Raw genomic sequence first — 15,006 nt, 5'->3', positions numbered from 1 at the left:
GATATTTATAAAAAATAGAATGGAATTATTGTTTACCCCTAGAAATCCATATAGAAATACATATTTTGGGTATAATAATGATCACATACTCAAAAGTTTAATACTCTGAATTGGTCAAAAGATGACTCTGCTAGCCACGTCAGTGAAATCAGATTTCAATAAATAAATCCAGCATTGCAGGCTATAGCTTTCTTCATCAATGAAGATAACTTTGAAAAAAGATGAATTCTTAAACACTTAAATATACTAAAATGGTTTATAACTCATGAATATGTGCATCCTAAGATAATTAGACATTGAAGTCAATTTCTAAATGTTGTATTTCATTAGTTGTGAATTTACTACACAGAGATTTCAGTGGTATTAATGCCATCACTCTACCATGTGTAGGATTGCACATATAGTCATGTTGGCATCAAGGACTTAAATGATGGAGTTAAGGTCTTGATTAGTCATCTCCATATCAGTTTTAACACACTTACCCTCAATTCTCACATAAGCTATAAAACAATGACTGGTTGATATAAAATGTAGGAATAAAATTGGGATGAATACCACAAACAGCTTAAGTCTCAGAGGTTATGTAGAATATGAGTCATTTTGCTGTTGATCACTTTAAATGAACATGTTATCTTTAAAGACAGACTTTATCCTCAAAAACACAGAATGTGCAAAATTTTTTATCAAAGAGAAAAAATTAAATCATTTCTTCATAAAGTTATTATTTGCTTCTGACATTTATGTATGACAATTAAAATAACTAATATAAAACTGCAGAATTGCATTCTTCTCACAATCTGTGTAAGTACTGACAGGCAATGGCATGCAATCAAGAAGCAGGCTACTAGAATCTGATTTATTTCACTGTATCTTGCTTAGCAGTTTCCTTCACCATCCTTCTGTGCTTGGAGGAATATGGCATCCAGCAGCACTTGCTCTTTCCTTTGCATAACAAGGCCATTTTCTGAACTAATGAGGTTAGACAATTATATGAAAAATTTATAGAGACTTTAAAATGTAATGGAAGAAGAGAAAGTATGTAAGTGCACTGTGCCTGACTTCCTCTTCAGTATGTCAGAAATTGTTTTCCTAAAAACCTTCACTTGCACTGATGGGCCTGCAGTAAGAAAATTCACTTTATGGCGCTTTCCTCCACCAATAGTTCAGTGAATGATAAGATACCAACAAGCAAACTAGAAGCCAATAAAATAAACATTAAAAACTATGTAAAAATCTAAGAACTTTCTATACCTGTTTAGTGAGATACTGTAAGAAAAGAAAGATTGAAAGTAAAAGAATACAGTTTTTAGTCAGAATAACTCTGGTTCTTATGGATTTCAGCTGAAACCCACTTCTAACATATTTTTACCATCTCCAGGATCACAAACAGAGAAGGCAATGGCACTCCACTCCAGTACTCTTGCCTGGAAAACCCCATGGATGGAGGAGCCTGGTAGGCTGCAGTCCATGGTGTCGCTAAGAGTCAGATACGACTGAGCGACTTCCCTTTCACTTTTCACTTTCATGCATTGGAGAAGGAAATGGCAACCCACTCCAGTGCTCTTGCCTGGAGAATCCCAGGGAGGGGGGAGCCTGGTGGGCTGCCATCTATGGGGTCGCACAGAGTCGGACACGACTGCAGTGACTTAACAGTTAGCAGCAGCAGGATCACAAAGGTCTGTGCCCCAGACCCAAGGGTTCTTTCTTTGGAGCTCCTGAGCTGCTAGCATCAGCTGAGCTGTGCATCCTTTTCACAAACTTAAATCACCTTAAAAAGTCTCTCCATGATTTCAAGTTTTGTTAATTCCAATCTGTTATTCTCTTTGCTCCCCAAGGTCTAAGGGTGGTGGCATTGTTTGTCACTACTTCCACGATACTTCAGTGTTCCCTCCTGACTTTTTGGGTTCTCCATTATCCACAATTCCTTGCACTACTCTACCTCAAAATAACTCCTGTGGCTCTGTCTCCTGACTAGATCCTGACTGATATAGACCTTCTTTGCTTAAATACACCATTATAACATTTCTGTCTGCAGCAGCTACCCACCCAATATAAGGAAAGGAGACACCCTCCTAGGCTCTCAGATATGAAGCAGAATTCATACTTCAGCTTCTCATACTCCAGCTAGCTCCCTCCCACTGCTCCTAAGAGCCACCCCAGTGAAATGGCATCAGTAAAGCAGCGTCTCTCCAGCAAACCTGCAGCCTGAAGTAAGCTGCTCTAGCAGACCTGCAAACTAATCGGTGAGTAATGAAAGATTTTTATTATATGCTAAGATTTTGAGTTTTTTATCCATAAATAGCTAATTTATATAGAAGTTGGACCTCTTAGCCAACTCTAGCTCTAGAATATTTAAAGGAAATTGAAAATTAGAAAATATTTTTCATTATTTTTAAGGCTCAATCATAAAGCTGAAGAACTGACACTTTCGAGTTGCAATGCTGCAGACTATCAAGAGTCCCTTGGACTGCAAAGAGATCAAAGCAGTCAATCCTAAAGAAAACCAACCCTGAGTATTCTTTAGGAGGACTGATGCTGAAGTTCCAATATTTTGGCCATCTGATGCAAAGAGCCATGTCATTGGGAAAGACTCTGGGAAAGATGGAGGGCAGGAGGAGAAGGGAGTAAGAGAGGATGAGATGGTTTGATAGCATCACTGACTCAATGGACATGAATTTGAACAAACTCTGGGAGATAGTGGAGGACAGAGGAGCCTGGCATGCTGCAGTCCATGCAGTCACAAAGAGTCGGAGATGACTTAGCAATTGAACAACAACAGATAAAGCCATGGCCCCCACAACTATTGTTTCTGAAAGGAGCTTCAAGAAATGCTTCCAAAGTAAAAAGCTGAACATTTACTCTTCCTGCTGCTTTGCATTCCTGACACAGCAATACCATGCAAGATAGAGGGTGCCTGTGGTTGCGGAAGGTGAATATCACAAAGAAATATAAAAAGCAAAAGACATTACCATATTTTAATATATTGTCATTCATATTATAAAAAGATGAAAAGAGAGCACAGGCTTTGAAATGGTATTTACTTAGCTTTGAGCCATAACCCTGCAATTCAAAATTTTTATAGCTAACCTACTTATAGCTTACTATGGGTAACACAATGAAATAAGTGTTGCATGCAATAAGACACTTAGTTCTTACTATGACTCCATCAGGTATGCCTACTTAATTTATTATCACTATTTAACATTTGAAACATTCAGAAAACTAAGATCATGGCATCTGGTCCCATCACTTCATGGGAAATAGATGGCATAACAGTGGAAACAATGTCACACTATTTTGGGGGGCTCCAAAATCACTGCAGATGGTGATTGCAGCCATGAAATTAAAAGACGCTTACTCCTTGGAAGGAAAGTTATGACCAACCTAGATAGCATATTCAAAAGCAGAGACCTTACTTTGCCAACAAAGGTCCGTCTAGTCAAGCAAGGCTATGGTTTATCCAGTGGTCATGTATGGATGTGAGAGTTGGACTGTGAAGAAGGCTGAGCGCCAAAGAATTGATGCTTTTGAACTGTGGTGTTGGAGAAGACTCTTGAGAGTCCCTTGGACTGCAAGGAGATCCAACCAGTCCATTCTAAAGGAGATCAGTCCTGGGTGTTCTTTGGAAGGAATGATGCTAAAGCTGAAACTCCAGTACTTTGGCCACCTCATGCAAAGAACTGACCCACTGGAAAAGACTCTGATGCTGGGAGGGATTGCGGGCAGCAGGAGAAGGGGACGACAGAGGATGAGATGGATGGATGGCATCACCAACTCGATGGACGTGAGTTTGAGTGAACTCCGGGAGTTGGTGATGGACAGGGAGCACCTCCCTGAATTGCAGGGAGGTGCTGCGATTCATGAGGTCGCAAAGAGTTGGACATGACTGAGTGACCAAACTGAACTGAACATTTGAAAAAATAGATTTAGAGACTTGAAAAGCATATCCCGGATGCCAAAGCACTTGCTCTTAAACTTTATTCAGGGATGATATTCAAAATATTTAACAAATCAAATGAACATAAATTTAATATAGGAATAAACATAAATTGAAATTTACTTTTAAAATGTCCTTCATTCTCAACTGTAGGTATTATAAAACCATTTATCACCTGATAAAAGTGGTAGCACAGCTGTTCAGCAAGCAATTCTAATGTATTTCATTTGTTCATTTTTATAAAATGGTATAATTTTGTGATTTTTTTTATACTAGGGTGCCACTAACCAAATGATGCCTCTTTCTGAGACATGACTCAGTCTAAGAAAGTACATCAAGTACTTCCAATGATTTTTTCCACTAAATAGATATTCCTTAGTTAATTTTTGGCCTCAGTAACTAGAGGAAAGTTACTAACTTCACTATTGTTTCATAATGCTGAATCCTCCATCAGTTTCTAATAAACATATCTTTTTTTTTCTTTTGCATTTCAAAAAAAAGTTCTATCCTTTATAATATGTCTGAGATCTTTACAGTCATATCTCTTTGGTCTTAAATCACAAAAATCATTTATTGTATTGTCATATTTATTCTAGTTAAGCCTAATTCTTCAAGTTATAGGAAAGGAGCAGAAAAAGATCCCAAAGGAGTGGATTCTATTGATAGACTGCCTCAGTTTGAAATTAAAACTCTGCCACTTAAAAACTTTAAACTCAGTTTCCTCATTTTTAAAGATGGCCATAATTATAATATTCAAATGAGTACCATGCTTTATATTTGAAATGGTCTCTGGAATAGAACAAGCACATTATAAGCACTAGCTCTTATTTTCATTAATAAAATTTATTTCATTAATATCTGTAACAGACAGGTATTTTGTATTAACAATTCACCTCATTAAATGAAGGTGAAATGTAACAGGATTTCAGGGCTGATTCCCCTAACACACATTCTATATCAAAAAGTTTAACACTGGCTAACTTCCTTCAAATTCTTTGGTGTGTCAGAAAGGTAGACTTATTTGCATTTTACTCTTAACCTGCCTAGGTTTCTTTCTTTCCCTGGAGGTCTCTGAGACTGTACAAATAAAAACTCAAGGTCATCCAGCTTGGCAAACACCCTCAAGGTGAGAGTTGGCTTCAGAGCTCTGCTTGCCACTCTGGGTCCTTCCTTAATTTAGCTTGTGTATTCCTCCTCTCTGCTAATTCTTGGAAGCATTCATGAGTATGTTTTGTTTCTATTTTATCTAGAATGTTGGTTGTTTGCAGAGAAATGAGTCAGTACAGGCACCAGTATGTCATAATACCATTCCAAATGCATACTCATCATAAAATCAGGAGCATTATTTTTACTTTTTTTAAAATTTTTATTTTTACTTTATTTTACTTTACAATACTGTATTGGTTTTGCCATACATTGACATGAATCTGCCACGGGTGTACATGAGTTCCCAATCCTGAACCCCTCTCCCACCTCCCACCCCATATCATCTCTCTGGATCATCCTCGTGCACCAGCCCCAAGCATCCTGTATCCTGTATCAAACATAGACTGGTGATTCGTTCCTTACATGATAGTATACATGTTTCAATGCCATTCTCCCAAATCATCCCACCTTCTCCCTCTCCCTCAGAGTCCAAAAGTTCGTTCTATACATCTGTGTCTCTTTTGCTGTCTTGCATACAGGGTCATCATTGCCATCTTTCTAAATTCCATATATATGTGTTAGTATACTGTATTGGTGTTTTTCTTTCTGGCTAACTTCACTCTGTATAATCGGCTCCAGTTTCATCCACTTCATTAGAACTGATTCAAATGTATTCTTTTTAATGGCTGAGTAATACTCCATTGTGTATATGTACCACAGCTTTCTTATCCATTCATCTGCTGATGGACATCTAGGTTGTTTCCATGTCCTGGCTATTATAAACAGTGCTGCGATGAACATTGGGGTACACGTGTCTCTTTCAGTTCTGGTTACCTCAGTGTGTATGCCCAGCAGTGGGATTGCTGGGTCATAAGGTAGTTCTATTTGCAATTTTTTTAAAGGAATCTCCACACTATTCTCCATAGTGGCTGTACTAGTTTGCATTCCCACCAACAGTGTAAGAGGGTTCCCTTTTCTCCACACCCTCTCCAGCATTTATTGCTTGCAGACTTTTGGATCGCAGCCATTCTGACCAGTGTGAAAATATCTTCATATCATGAATAAAAATAATACAAGAGTCCAAAATAAATCATAAAATTATCCTCAACCTCTCCCTGGTTCCATTCTGAGAAATAATTCACACAATAAACAATAAACACAATTAATAGTAGTTGTGTTTTTTAGTTTAAGGTGTGATTTTTTCCTTTGGATTTTACCATTACAAATTGAATATAAGGAAGGGCTTAATACTGAGTTTGTCGATTTTTGATAACATCTGTTAGCTCTGCACTCTGAAATAAAAGACCCAACATATTCTACTGTCTCCTACTTCATACTTCTTGATCTATTACCTTAATGATGATATTAAGGTTTCTAACATTTATATTGTTATACTATAATTAAGTCCTCTGCTATGTATACAGATTGATTTTAAATCAATCAATATAATTTCCTATCAAACCAAATAGTGCAGCCAAACACACAGAGAAGTAAATGAATTCTGTGGTCACCAAACCCTTGACTTTTGAAGAATGTCCCAAGCATGAACTAAAAATGTCTTCTTTATTAATTTGTTTCCACTTTTCTCTACTTTATCCAGAAATTCTCAGTTTATGTTCTCAATGTTTATGTCACCCTTCTCTTGTTCCCTTTTTTTTTTAAATTTTGCTGGACCATCTTTGTATGGGGATGTGGAGTTATGAAGCTTTCCAAGCTCTTGCTGGTCAGAAAATTATTTTCTTGTTTCATTTAATTGAAACTTTGGGTAGAGACAGAATTCTGTCAATATGTCCAAAATTATCTCCTCTTAAAAATTTTAGAAAATATTATTCCATCATTCCCTGCTCTGAAAATTCTCTAATCCTGATGAGAAAGTGTTGATAACAGTATGTTTCTATCCCATTATAGGTGACCCAGTTACTTTCCTCTGGGGAAGCTTCAAGGGCATTTTATTTCTAGTCTTCTGAAAATGCAAGAGAATGTGAAAAAAATAAATGTCTTTGAAAATCTGTCTGTGGTATTTTGTTGAGCTCTTCTAATTGAAGACATATCTTTATTCCCTTCAAGATAACTTACTGTTTTTTTTTACATCAAATACTTCCAACTACCATCCTAGCATTCTGCTCCTGGAATGCCTAATAAATAGATGTTTGGCTTGTGTCTAGCTTCAATTTATTATATTTTCAATATCTTTGTCTTTTTATATTCAACTAGTGCTTATATTGTAGTTTTTTACAAAGTTGTTTCATTGGGACCTTGTAAAAAGAAGGGAGAACATACATATATGTTCTTTAATATGAAACCAGAAGTCTAGGTTTTTAAATACCTTTTAGCAAAATCTTGTGTAATATATTGAAAATTAAACTATATGCATTCCTTCAAGATTATAGCACATCTATATGTATAAATGTAAACATATAGGAGGTAAATGTTCTAATATTTTTATTTGATAAGAAAATTTAAAAATAATCTAATTATTTTATCAATATAAGTTTGAGATCAATATTGATATATTGAAATCAATAATCTGACTTTTTCACTAGATACATATTATATACCCACATGTTTGAAAGGTATTCTCATTTGTAGAAAGGATTCAAAATCCGAAGAATTCTAGGTGACTAAACCATCGCTTTTTGGATAAATTGAATCCCAACCAATATTTTTAAATGCAAGTGTCTCTTGCCAAAAAAAGAAAATACTATTTTAAAAATCTACAAACAATAAAGACTGAAAAGGGTGTAGAACAGAGGGAACCCTCCTACACTACTGGTAACAATGTAAATTCACCATGAAGAACAGCATGGAGGTTTCTCAAAAAACTAAAAATAGAGCTACCATATAATCTAGCAATTCCATTCCTGGGCATATATCCAAGGAAAAACATAATTCAAAAACATACATGCACCCCAATATTCACTGCAGCACCATTTACAATAGCCAGGACATGGAAGCAACCTACATGTCCATCAGCGGAGGAACAGATAAAGAGGCTGTGGTACATATATATATAATAGAATATTACTCAGCCAATAAAAAATGAAATGTTGTCATCTGCAGCAACGTGGATGGACATAGAGATTGTGAGACTGAGTGAAGTAAGCCAAAGAGAGAAAGACAAATAGCATATGATATTGCTGATATGTGGATCTTCAAAAAAGGCTAAAAATGAACTTATCTACAAATAAGAAATAGAGTTACAGATGTAGAAAATAAACTTATGGTTACTAGGGATAAGGGGGGGAGGGAAAAAATGGAAGGTTGGATTCACACATACATGCTACTATATATAAAATAGATAACTAATAAGAACCTAGTGTATAGCACAAGGAACCCTACTCAATACTCTGTAACGGCCTACATGGGAAATGAATCTAAAAATACGGATGCATGTATAATAGAGTCACATTGCTGTACACCTGAAACTAACAACAGTACAAATCAACTATATCCCAATATAAATTATTTTTAAAGTAAAAAGGACTTTCCAAATGCAGTGAGAGATAAAAGGTAAAAGAGGCAAGCATAAGTTGGTAGGCAACTCATCTTTCTCTAGAACAGATCTCTCAATCATCTTTTTTTTTTCACTGCAAACATAAGGTGTAACATTTACATATACATTCCTGTGCATTACCTTCAGAAATCTGCATTGGTTTTTCCTAGTAGCTATAATACTACAATAGAAATAACACTGAATCCATTCTAAATATTCCAAAGCTTAAAATCTTTATAGAGGCTTCGTTGCTAAGTCATGTCTGACTCTTGCAACCCCATGGACTGTAGCCCTCCAGGATCCTCTGTCCATGTGATTTCCCAGGCAAGAATACTGGGGTGGGTTATCATTTCCTTCTCCAGCGGATCTTACCAACCCAGGGATCAAACATTGGTTTCCTGCAGTGTTTTTTGCAGGCAGATTCTTTACCAACTGAGCTTCCAGGGAAGCCCTAAAAAGCTTTATACTAGTAATAAATTCCTCATGACATACCTCACCAGGGATCCAAAGGTATGTATAACAATGACTCACTTGAGAATCACAGCAGAACGCTAAAATTCCTCAAGATGAAGAAATAATTTGCTAAAATAACTATAAGACTCTCTTAAATGTCAAGACACTGCCAGATCTAATGCTAATTTTGACTCCAGCTCTCAGATTGTCAACTAATGTCTTACAAAAAAAATAAGTCCATTCAAATTAATTTTATTTCTATAAATTCCTAAACATTCACAGCTGTATTTAACTAGGCTTGCCTTTGTACTTCATTTAAATGAGTTCTTCCTACACTTGTAAGTTACTTCACCATTCGAAAACACTGTAAATGAACTCTTGGCATTATGTACCCAGTAGAATTTTAGTTCAGCAAGCAATGCTACTTCTCAAGTTGACTGGCTACACTTTAAAACCTGGTTAATGGTCCTATTTTGCTCTTGTCACTAATAATATCCTGTGATAGTCTAATTTCTATAAAGATTTATTTTAACAATATCTACACATACAATTCTAATTTTTTTAATTTAAATTTCACTTTGATCTTTTAATAAATTTAATTTGAATGAATTAGTTAAGTATATAGTTTTAAATTTCACAGCTTTCCTTATTTCAATTTATTCAATATTAGCTATTTATTTAAAAAAAAAGGGAAATTCAGGTAACAAAGTTTACATCAACACAGTTTAAAATACAGATTAATAGGGATGAAAATGTTGCTCAAGAGTCTTAAATTTCAAGAGAGATTCAAACTGAAAAGGGTAAATATTTGCACTTATGAGTAAACTTATTTGAACTAAAAAGTAAATCTTCCATTTCACATACAAGTTGAATTTTCCTATTTGTCCTAAGAATGGATTCTCTCTGACCCTAAAGGAAATATTGCACATAATATTTTCTCACGGAGCAATGCTAGACTTCTGATTAGCTTCAAGAATTTCATTGAACTTTACAAATATAGAAGTTTCACACTAGCTGAAGATGTTACAGCAGGCCACCAGGTACCACTCTCAGGTCCTAACATAATGTTTATGTTACATAGTCTCCTCACGATTCCTAAATTACAAATACATTTGGTTAGAAAGTGTTCTTACCATATCTGATACTGTAGAAGTTCTTTCTGTTCTTGACAAGAAAGCAGCATATTGGTTAGTCAAGTTGGGTAGTTCATCAGAAATTTCAGGGACCTGTGAATGCCAAAAATAAAACACATGTTGAAAGAAGAGGTATATATCGCTTATTTTTCTCAATATATATCACTTATTTTTCTCAAGGGGCATGATAAATAACTGCAATAAGCTTATAGAACAAAATTCTGTAAAGCAATTATCTTTCAATTAAAAAATAAATAAATTTAAATATCAAAAATAATTTTTTAAAAAATATGGCTATCGTTACATAGAGATATATTTATTTTTAAACATTTTAAATGAAATGTAGTAAAATATTTTACCAATGAAACATTAAAATGGGGAAAGGGTTGATTATATGAACCTCTAGGAAAGTAAGATGGATCTCCACACATTTTTTAAACATATTTAGGGGCAAATTACAACCTGCTAATTATGAATCAGGACAAGAATTGGTTCTGAATTTAACATTCAGTTCAGTTCAGTTCAGTTGCTCAGTCGTGTCCGACTCTTTGCGACCCCATGAATCGCAGCGCGCCAGGCCTCCCTGTCCATCACCAACTCCCAGAGTTCACACAGACACATGTCCATCGAGTCGGTGATGCCATCCAACCATCTCATCCTCTGTCATCCCCTTCTCCTCCTGCCTCCAATCTCTCCCAACATCAGGGTCTTTTCCAATGAGTCAACTCTTCGCATCAGGTGGCCAAAGTATTGGAGTTTCAACCTCAGCATCAGTCCTTCCAATGAACACCCAGGACTGATCTCCTTTAGGATGGACTGGTTGGATCTCCTTGCAGTCCAAGGGACTCTCAAGAGTCTTCTCCAACATTACAGTATGGCTAATAAAGTGAAAGTGTTAGGTGCTCAGTGATGTCCAACCCTTTGCAACCCCATGGACTGTAGCCCACCAGACTCCTTTGTCCATGGAATTCTCTAGGCAAGAATACCAGATTGGTCAGGAAGATCCCCTGGAGAAGGGAATGGCAACCCACCCCTGTATTCTTGCATGGAGAATCCCATGGAGAGAGGAGATTGGTGGGCTATATGGTTCATGGGGTCACAAAATGTTGTATATGACTGAGCAACTAACTCTTTGACTTTATTAGCTGTATTCTAATGTTAAATTCAGAACCAATTCTTGTTCTGATTCATAACTAGCAGGTTGTAATATTAATAATATATAAGATATATGGTCAATTATATAGTATTATTTGTTACTCAGTTCAGTTCAGTTCAGTCGCTCAGTCATGTCCGACTCTTTGTGACCCCATGAACTACAGCACGCCAGGCCTCCCTGTCCATCACCAACTCCTGGAGTTCACCCTGACTCATGTCCATTGAGTTGGTGATGCCATCCAGCCATCTCATCCTCTGTCATCCCCTTTTCCTCCTACTCCAATCCCTCCCAGCATCAGAGTCTTTTCCAATGAGTCAATTCTTCGCATCAGGTGGCCAAAGTATCGGAGTTTCAGCTTCAGCATCAGTCCTTCCAAAGAACACCCAGGACTGATCTCCTTTAGGATGGACTGGTTGGATCTCCTTGCAGTCCAAGGGGCTCTCAAGAGTCTTCTCCAACACCACAGTTCAAAAGCATCAATTCTTCAGCACTCAGCTTTCTTCACAGTCCAACTCTCACATCCATACATGACCACTGGAAAAACCATAGCCTTGACTAGACGGACATTTGTTGGCAAAGTATTGTCTCTGCTTTTCAATATGCTATCTAGGTTGGTCATAACTTTCCTTCCAAGGAGTAAGCGTCTTTTAATTTCATGGCTGCAATCACCATCTGCAGTGATTCTGGAGCCCGAAAAAATAAAGTCTGACACTGTTTTCACTGTTTCCCCATACCTGATTATTTATACATGAACTAGAAATACATTAAGAATAACTAAATTGATTCTGTGGCAATCCTGGATTAATAAATTTTCTAGTAAAATGATCCACACTTTCTTAAATATAATTCCTTATATACACTGAAGATGCAAATTAATAGGCTAGAGGAAGATAATAATCTAAAATTTTAATTAGCAATTAGTTAATGCTCATGATATTATACTCTTAATTTATTATACACTTCAGTCATTTGTATTCACTTGATAATTTAAACCACATAACCAACAGTAACATTCCTTTTATATACAAAAAGGATGAGGATTTATTTTCCTGTTTTTGTCCACTTCATTATTTGTATTTCAGAATTTTATATTTGTATTTAATACTTCAGAATTTAACACCTAGTACAATAGTTAGATATTTCTTTCTCTGCTCACTTTTTCAGGAACATTGATCTAAAAATTCCACCTCTCACTGTATCTTTGAAACTATATGCTTCACTACGCTGAAGCTGGTGCCTCCCTCTCTATGCTTTCCTTCATGTTTTATTTCTGTATTTTTACCAAATTAACCCATATAAAATATAACAAAATAAAAATTATTTTTATTTCTTATAAATATGATATATTTGTTATAAATCCAGATAAAATATATATATTTAAGTCTTCACAGGGCTGTGAATGCTTCCAAATCTAGGACTTGTCAGCACAGACAAGAGGGGTTAAGATTCTAAAGAGGACAGAATCTCTGAAAGGTTATCTATCAATCTGCAGGTGCTTTTTTTTTCCTGGGATAATTGCTGATAACAGGACAGAAAGAATCTGGGTTTAGATCTAGCAGAGGGCTGCTATTAAGGAGCTAGCAAATAAGTTTATTATGGTCTTGTTGGGCCACATGACAAACTGGATTTGAAGTGCCTCAAAACACATGATTTGTTTTCCCCTTAAGATGTTAGCAAGGGGATAAGAAGCAGGATAATGCTAAAAATCTAAGCTAAAACTCTGAAACACAGAGTCATTAAATATTAGCATTCAGAACACTGGCCTGGGAGTGGTCAAACACACCAGGCTCACAGTTGAAATCCCCAGAGGACAATACTTTATACAATGAACACAGGAGGTAAACTAAGTCCTGGAAAAACTGTAAATTACACAAACCATGATTAGATTAAGGTGCTCTCCATTGACTTCTATCTGTTTTGCGGAGAAAAATGTGAAATCTTTCTATTAGAAGAAAATACCACTTAAAGTCCCTATATTACACACTAAGTATTTAACATTCAATTTCCGACTATGTGTGTTCCATACTTTCTGTGGTGAAAATCATTTGCTCCTATTGACAGAAGAATCCAATCTGGTTCAGTAATTCAGTGGCTCTGCTATCCCTATATCATCTACCCTACCCTACAGGATTCTGGGAGCACACAGTCTTAGCCATTGGACCGCCAGGGAAGTCCCCATTATAATTTTCTTTATCAATTTTTACAATAAATTGTTCTTCCCTTTAAGCTTCCTAGATCATATTTCTATGCTTCTCTGCTGTATTCATTTATTCAATTATTACTTCCTGTACTATAGGATAGACATAGTTCCAAAGTTCTGTACATGCCCTTTTATGATGTAACAACTATGTTCAAACTCCCCCAATGTTTAACTTCTGTTTATATTCTATGTACAGAATATCCACATATCTATTCTTTCCATATTTTCCACCTGAATTTTTAGCTACTTTAACTTTTCCATATATGCATTCTCTTAAGCTTTCTCAACTTCTGCAGTGATGAGAAAAATGAATACTTATATATATATTATATGTATATATATATATATATATATACACACACACACACATTAAGATGTCTTTTTAAATCTGAACTCTGAATGAAGAAAAATGTCATATAACATCACTCATATGTAGAATCTAGAAAAACAGTACAGGTGAACTTATTCCCAAAGCAGTAATATAGACACAGACTTAGAAAATAAACTATGGATTCCAAGGGAAGAGAGGAGGGGTGATGAGTCGGGAGGTTAGAGTCAACATATATACACTGTTGTTGTTCAGTCACTAAGTCACGTTTGACTCTTTTACAACCCCATGGACTATAGCCCGCCAGGATCTTCTGTCTATGGGATTTTCCAGGCACAAATACTGGAGTAGGTTGCCATTTTCTTCTCCAGGGGATCTTCCTAACCCAGGGATCAAACCACTGTTCTCCTGCATTGGCAGGCGGATTCTTCACCACAGAGTCATATATATATATATATATATATATATATACACACACACACACACAATTATGTATAAAATAGGTAACTAATGAAAACATACTGTATAGCACAGGAAACTGTACTCAATGCTCTGTGTTGACCTAAATGGGCAGGAAATCTAAAAGAGAGTGATTATATATAAAATAATTAATTTTTTAAAAGTTTAATGTGCAGCAAACTGCATTGTCAGAATTTTACTCATTAAAGTGGTTTTCTGTCAACCTGTCAGGCTAATTTTATTTGTATCATCTCTTATCTTAGGAACATTTTTTGTTTTCTGCTGATCATTTTGAAACAGGGATTTTCTGTATTTCTTGTACATGTCTAACAATGTCCAGGATCTCTTTGACGATTCTTAACTTTTGAATAACATGATCACTATTTACAAAATTATTCTTCCCTTCTATTTCATAAATGATTTCTCCTCTATTTAATCAATATTAAGGTCAGAATAGGAGTTCCTCTAATGGCTTCCACTTTTTTCTACAGAGGTAAACTCTCAGCAAGTCAAAAAATGAAAACTTTTTGCTTTCAATAAAATGAGAAATCAAACATAACTTTTATATTTACCCACACAAGTATCTTTTATACTCTGCATTACTTCATAAAGATCCAGATTTTATTGGGTAACATTTTTTTCTGCCTGGAGGACTTTCTTTAACATTTCTTACACTTTTGTGGATAAATATTTCAGCTTTC

At 35.7% G+C, this 15,006-nt stretch overlaps 1 protein-coding gene across 1 annotated transcript in view; it reads right to left on the bottom strand.

The window, feature by feature from the left end:
* The window catches only part of STPG2 (sperm tail PG-rich repeat containing 2), a 383,941-nt gene that overhangs the window by 196,090 nt on the left and 172,845 nt on the right, over positions 1 to 15,006 (bottom strand). The window contains exon 8 of the mRNA XM_069595066.1: positions 10,163 to 10,272. Within this exon, the coding sequence (XP_069451167.1) occupies positions 10,163 to 10,272 (110 nt within the window). The remainder of the gene's footprint in view (positions 1 to 10,162; positions 10,273 to 15,006) is intronic.

The sequence above is a fragment of the Ovis canadensis genome, chromosome 6, assembly GCF_042477335.2.
Source record: "Ovis canadensis isolate MfBH-ARS-UI-01 breed Bighorn chromosome 6, ARS-UI_OviCan_v2, whole genome shotgun sequence".
NCBI classification, from domain to species: domain Eukaryota; kingdom Metazoa; phylum Chordata; class Mammalia; order Artiodactyla; family Bovidae; genus Ovis; species Ovis canadensis.
The sequence above is the reverse complement of the archived record's forward strand: the minus strand, read 5'-3'. Positions and strand labels throughout refer to the sequence as shown.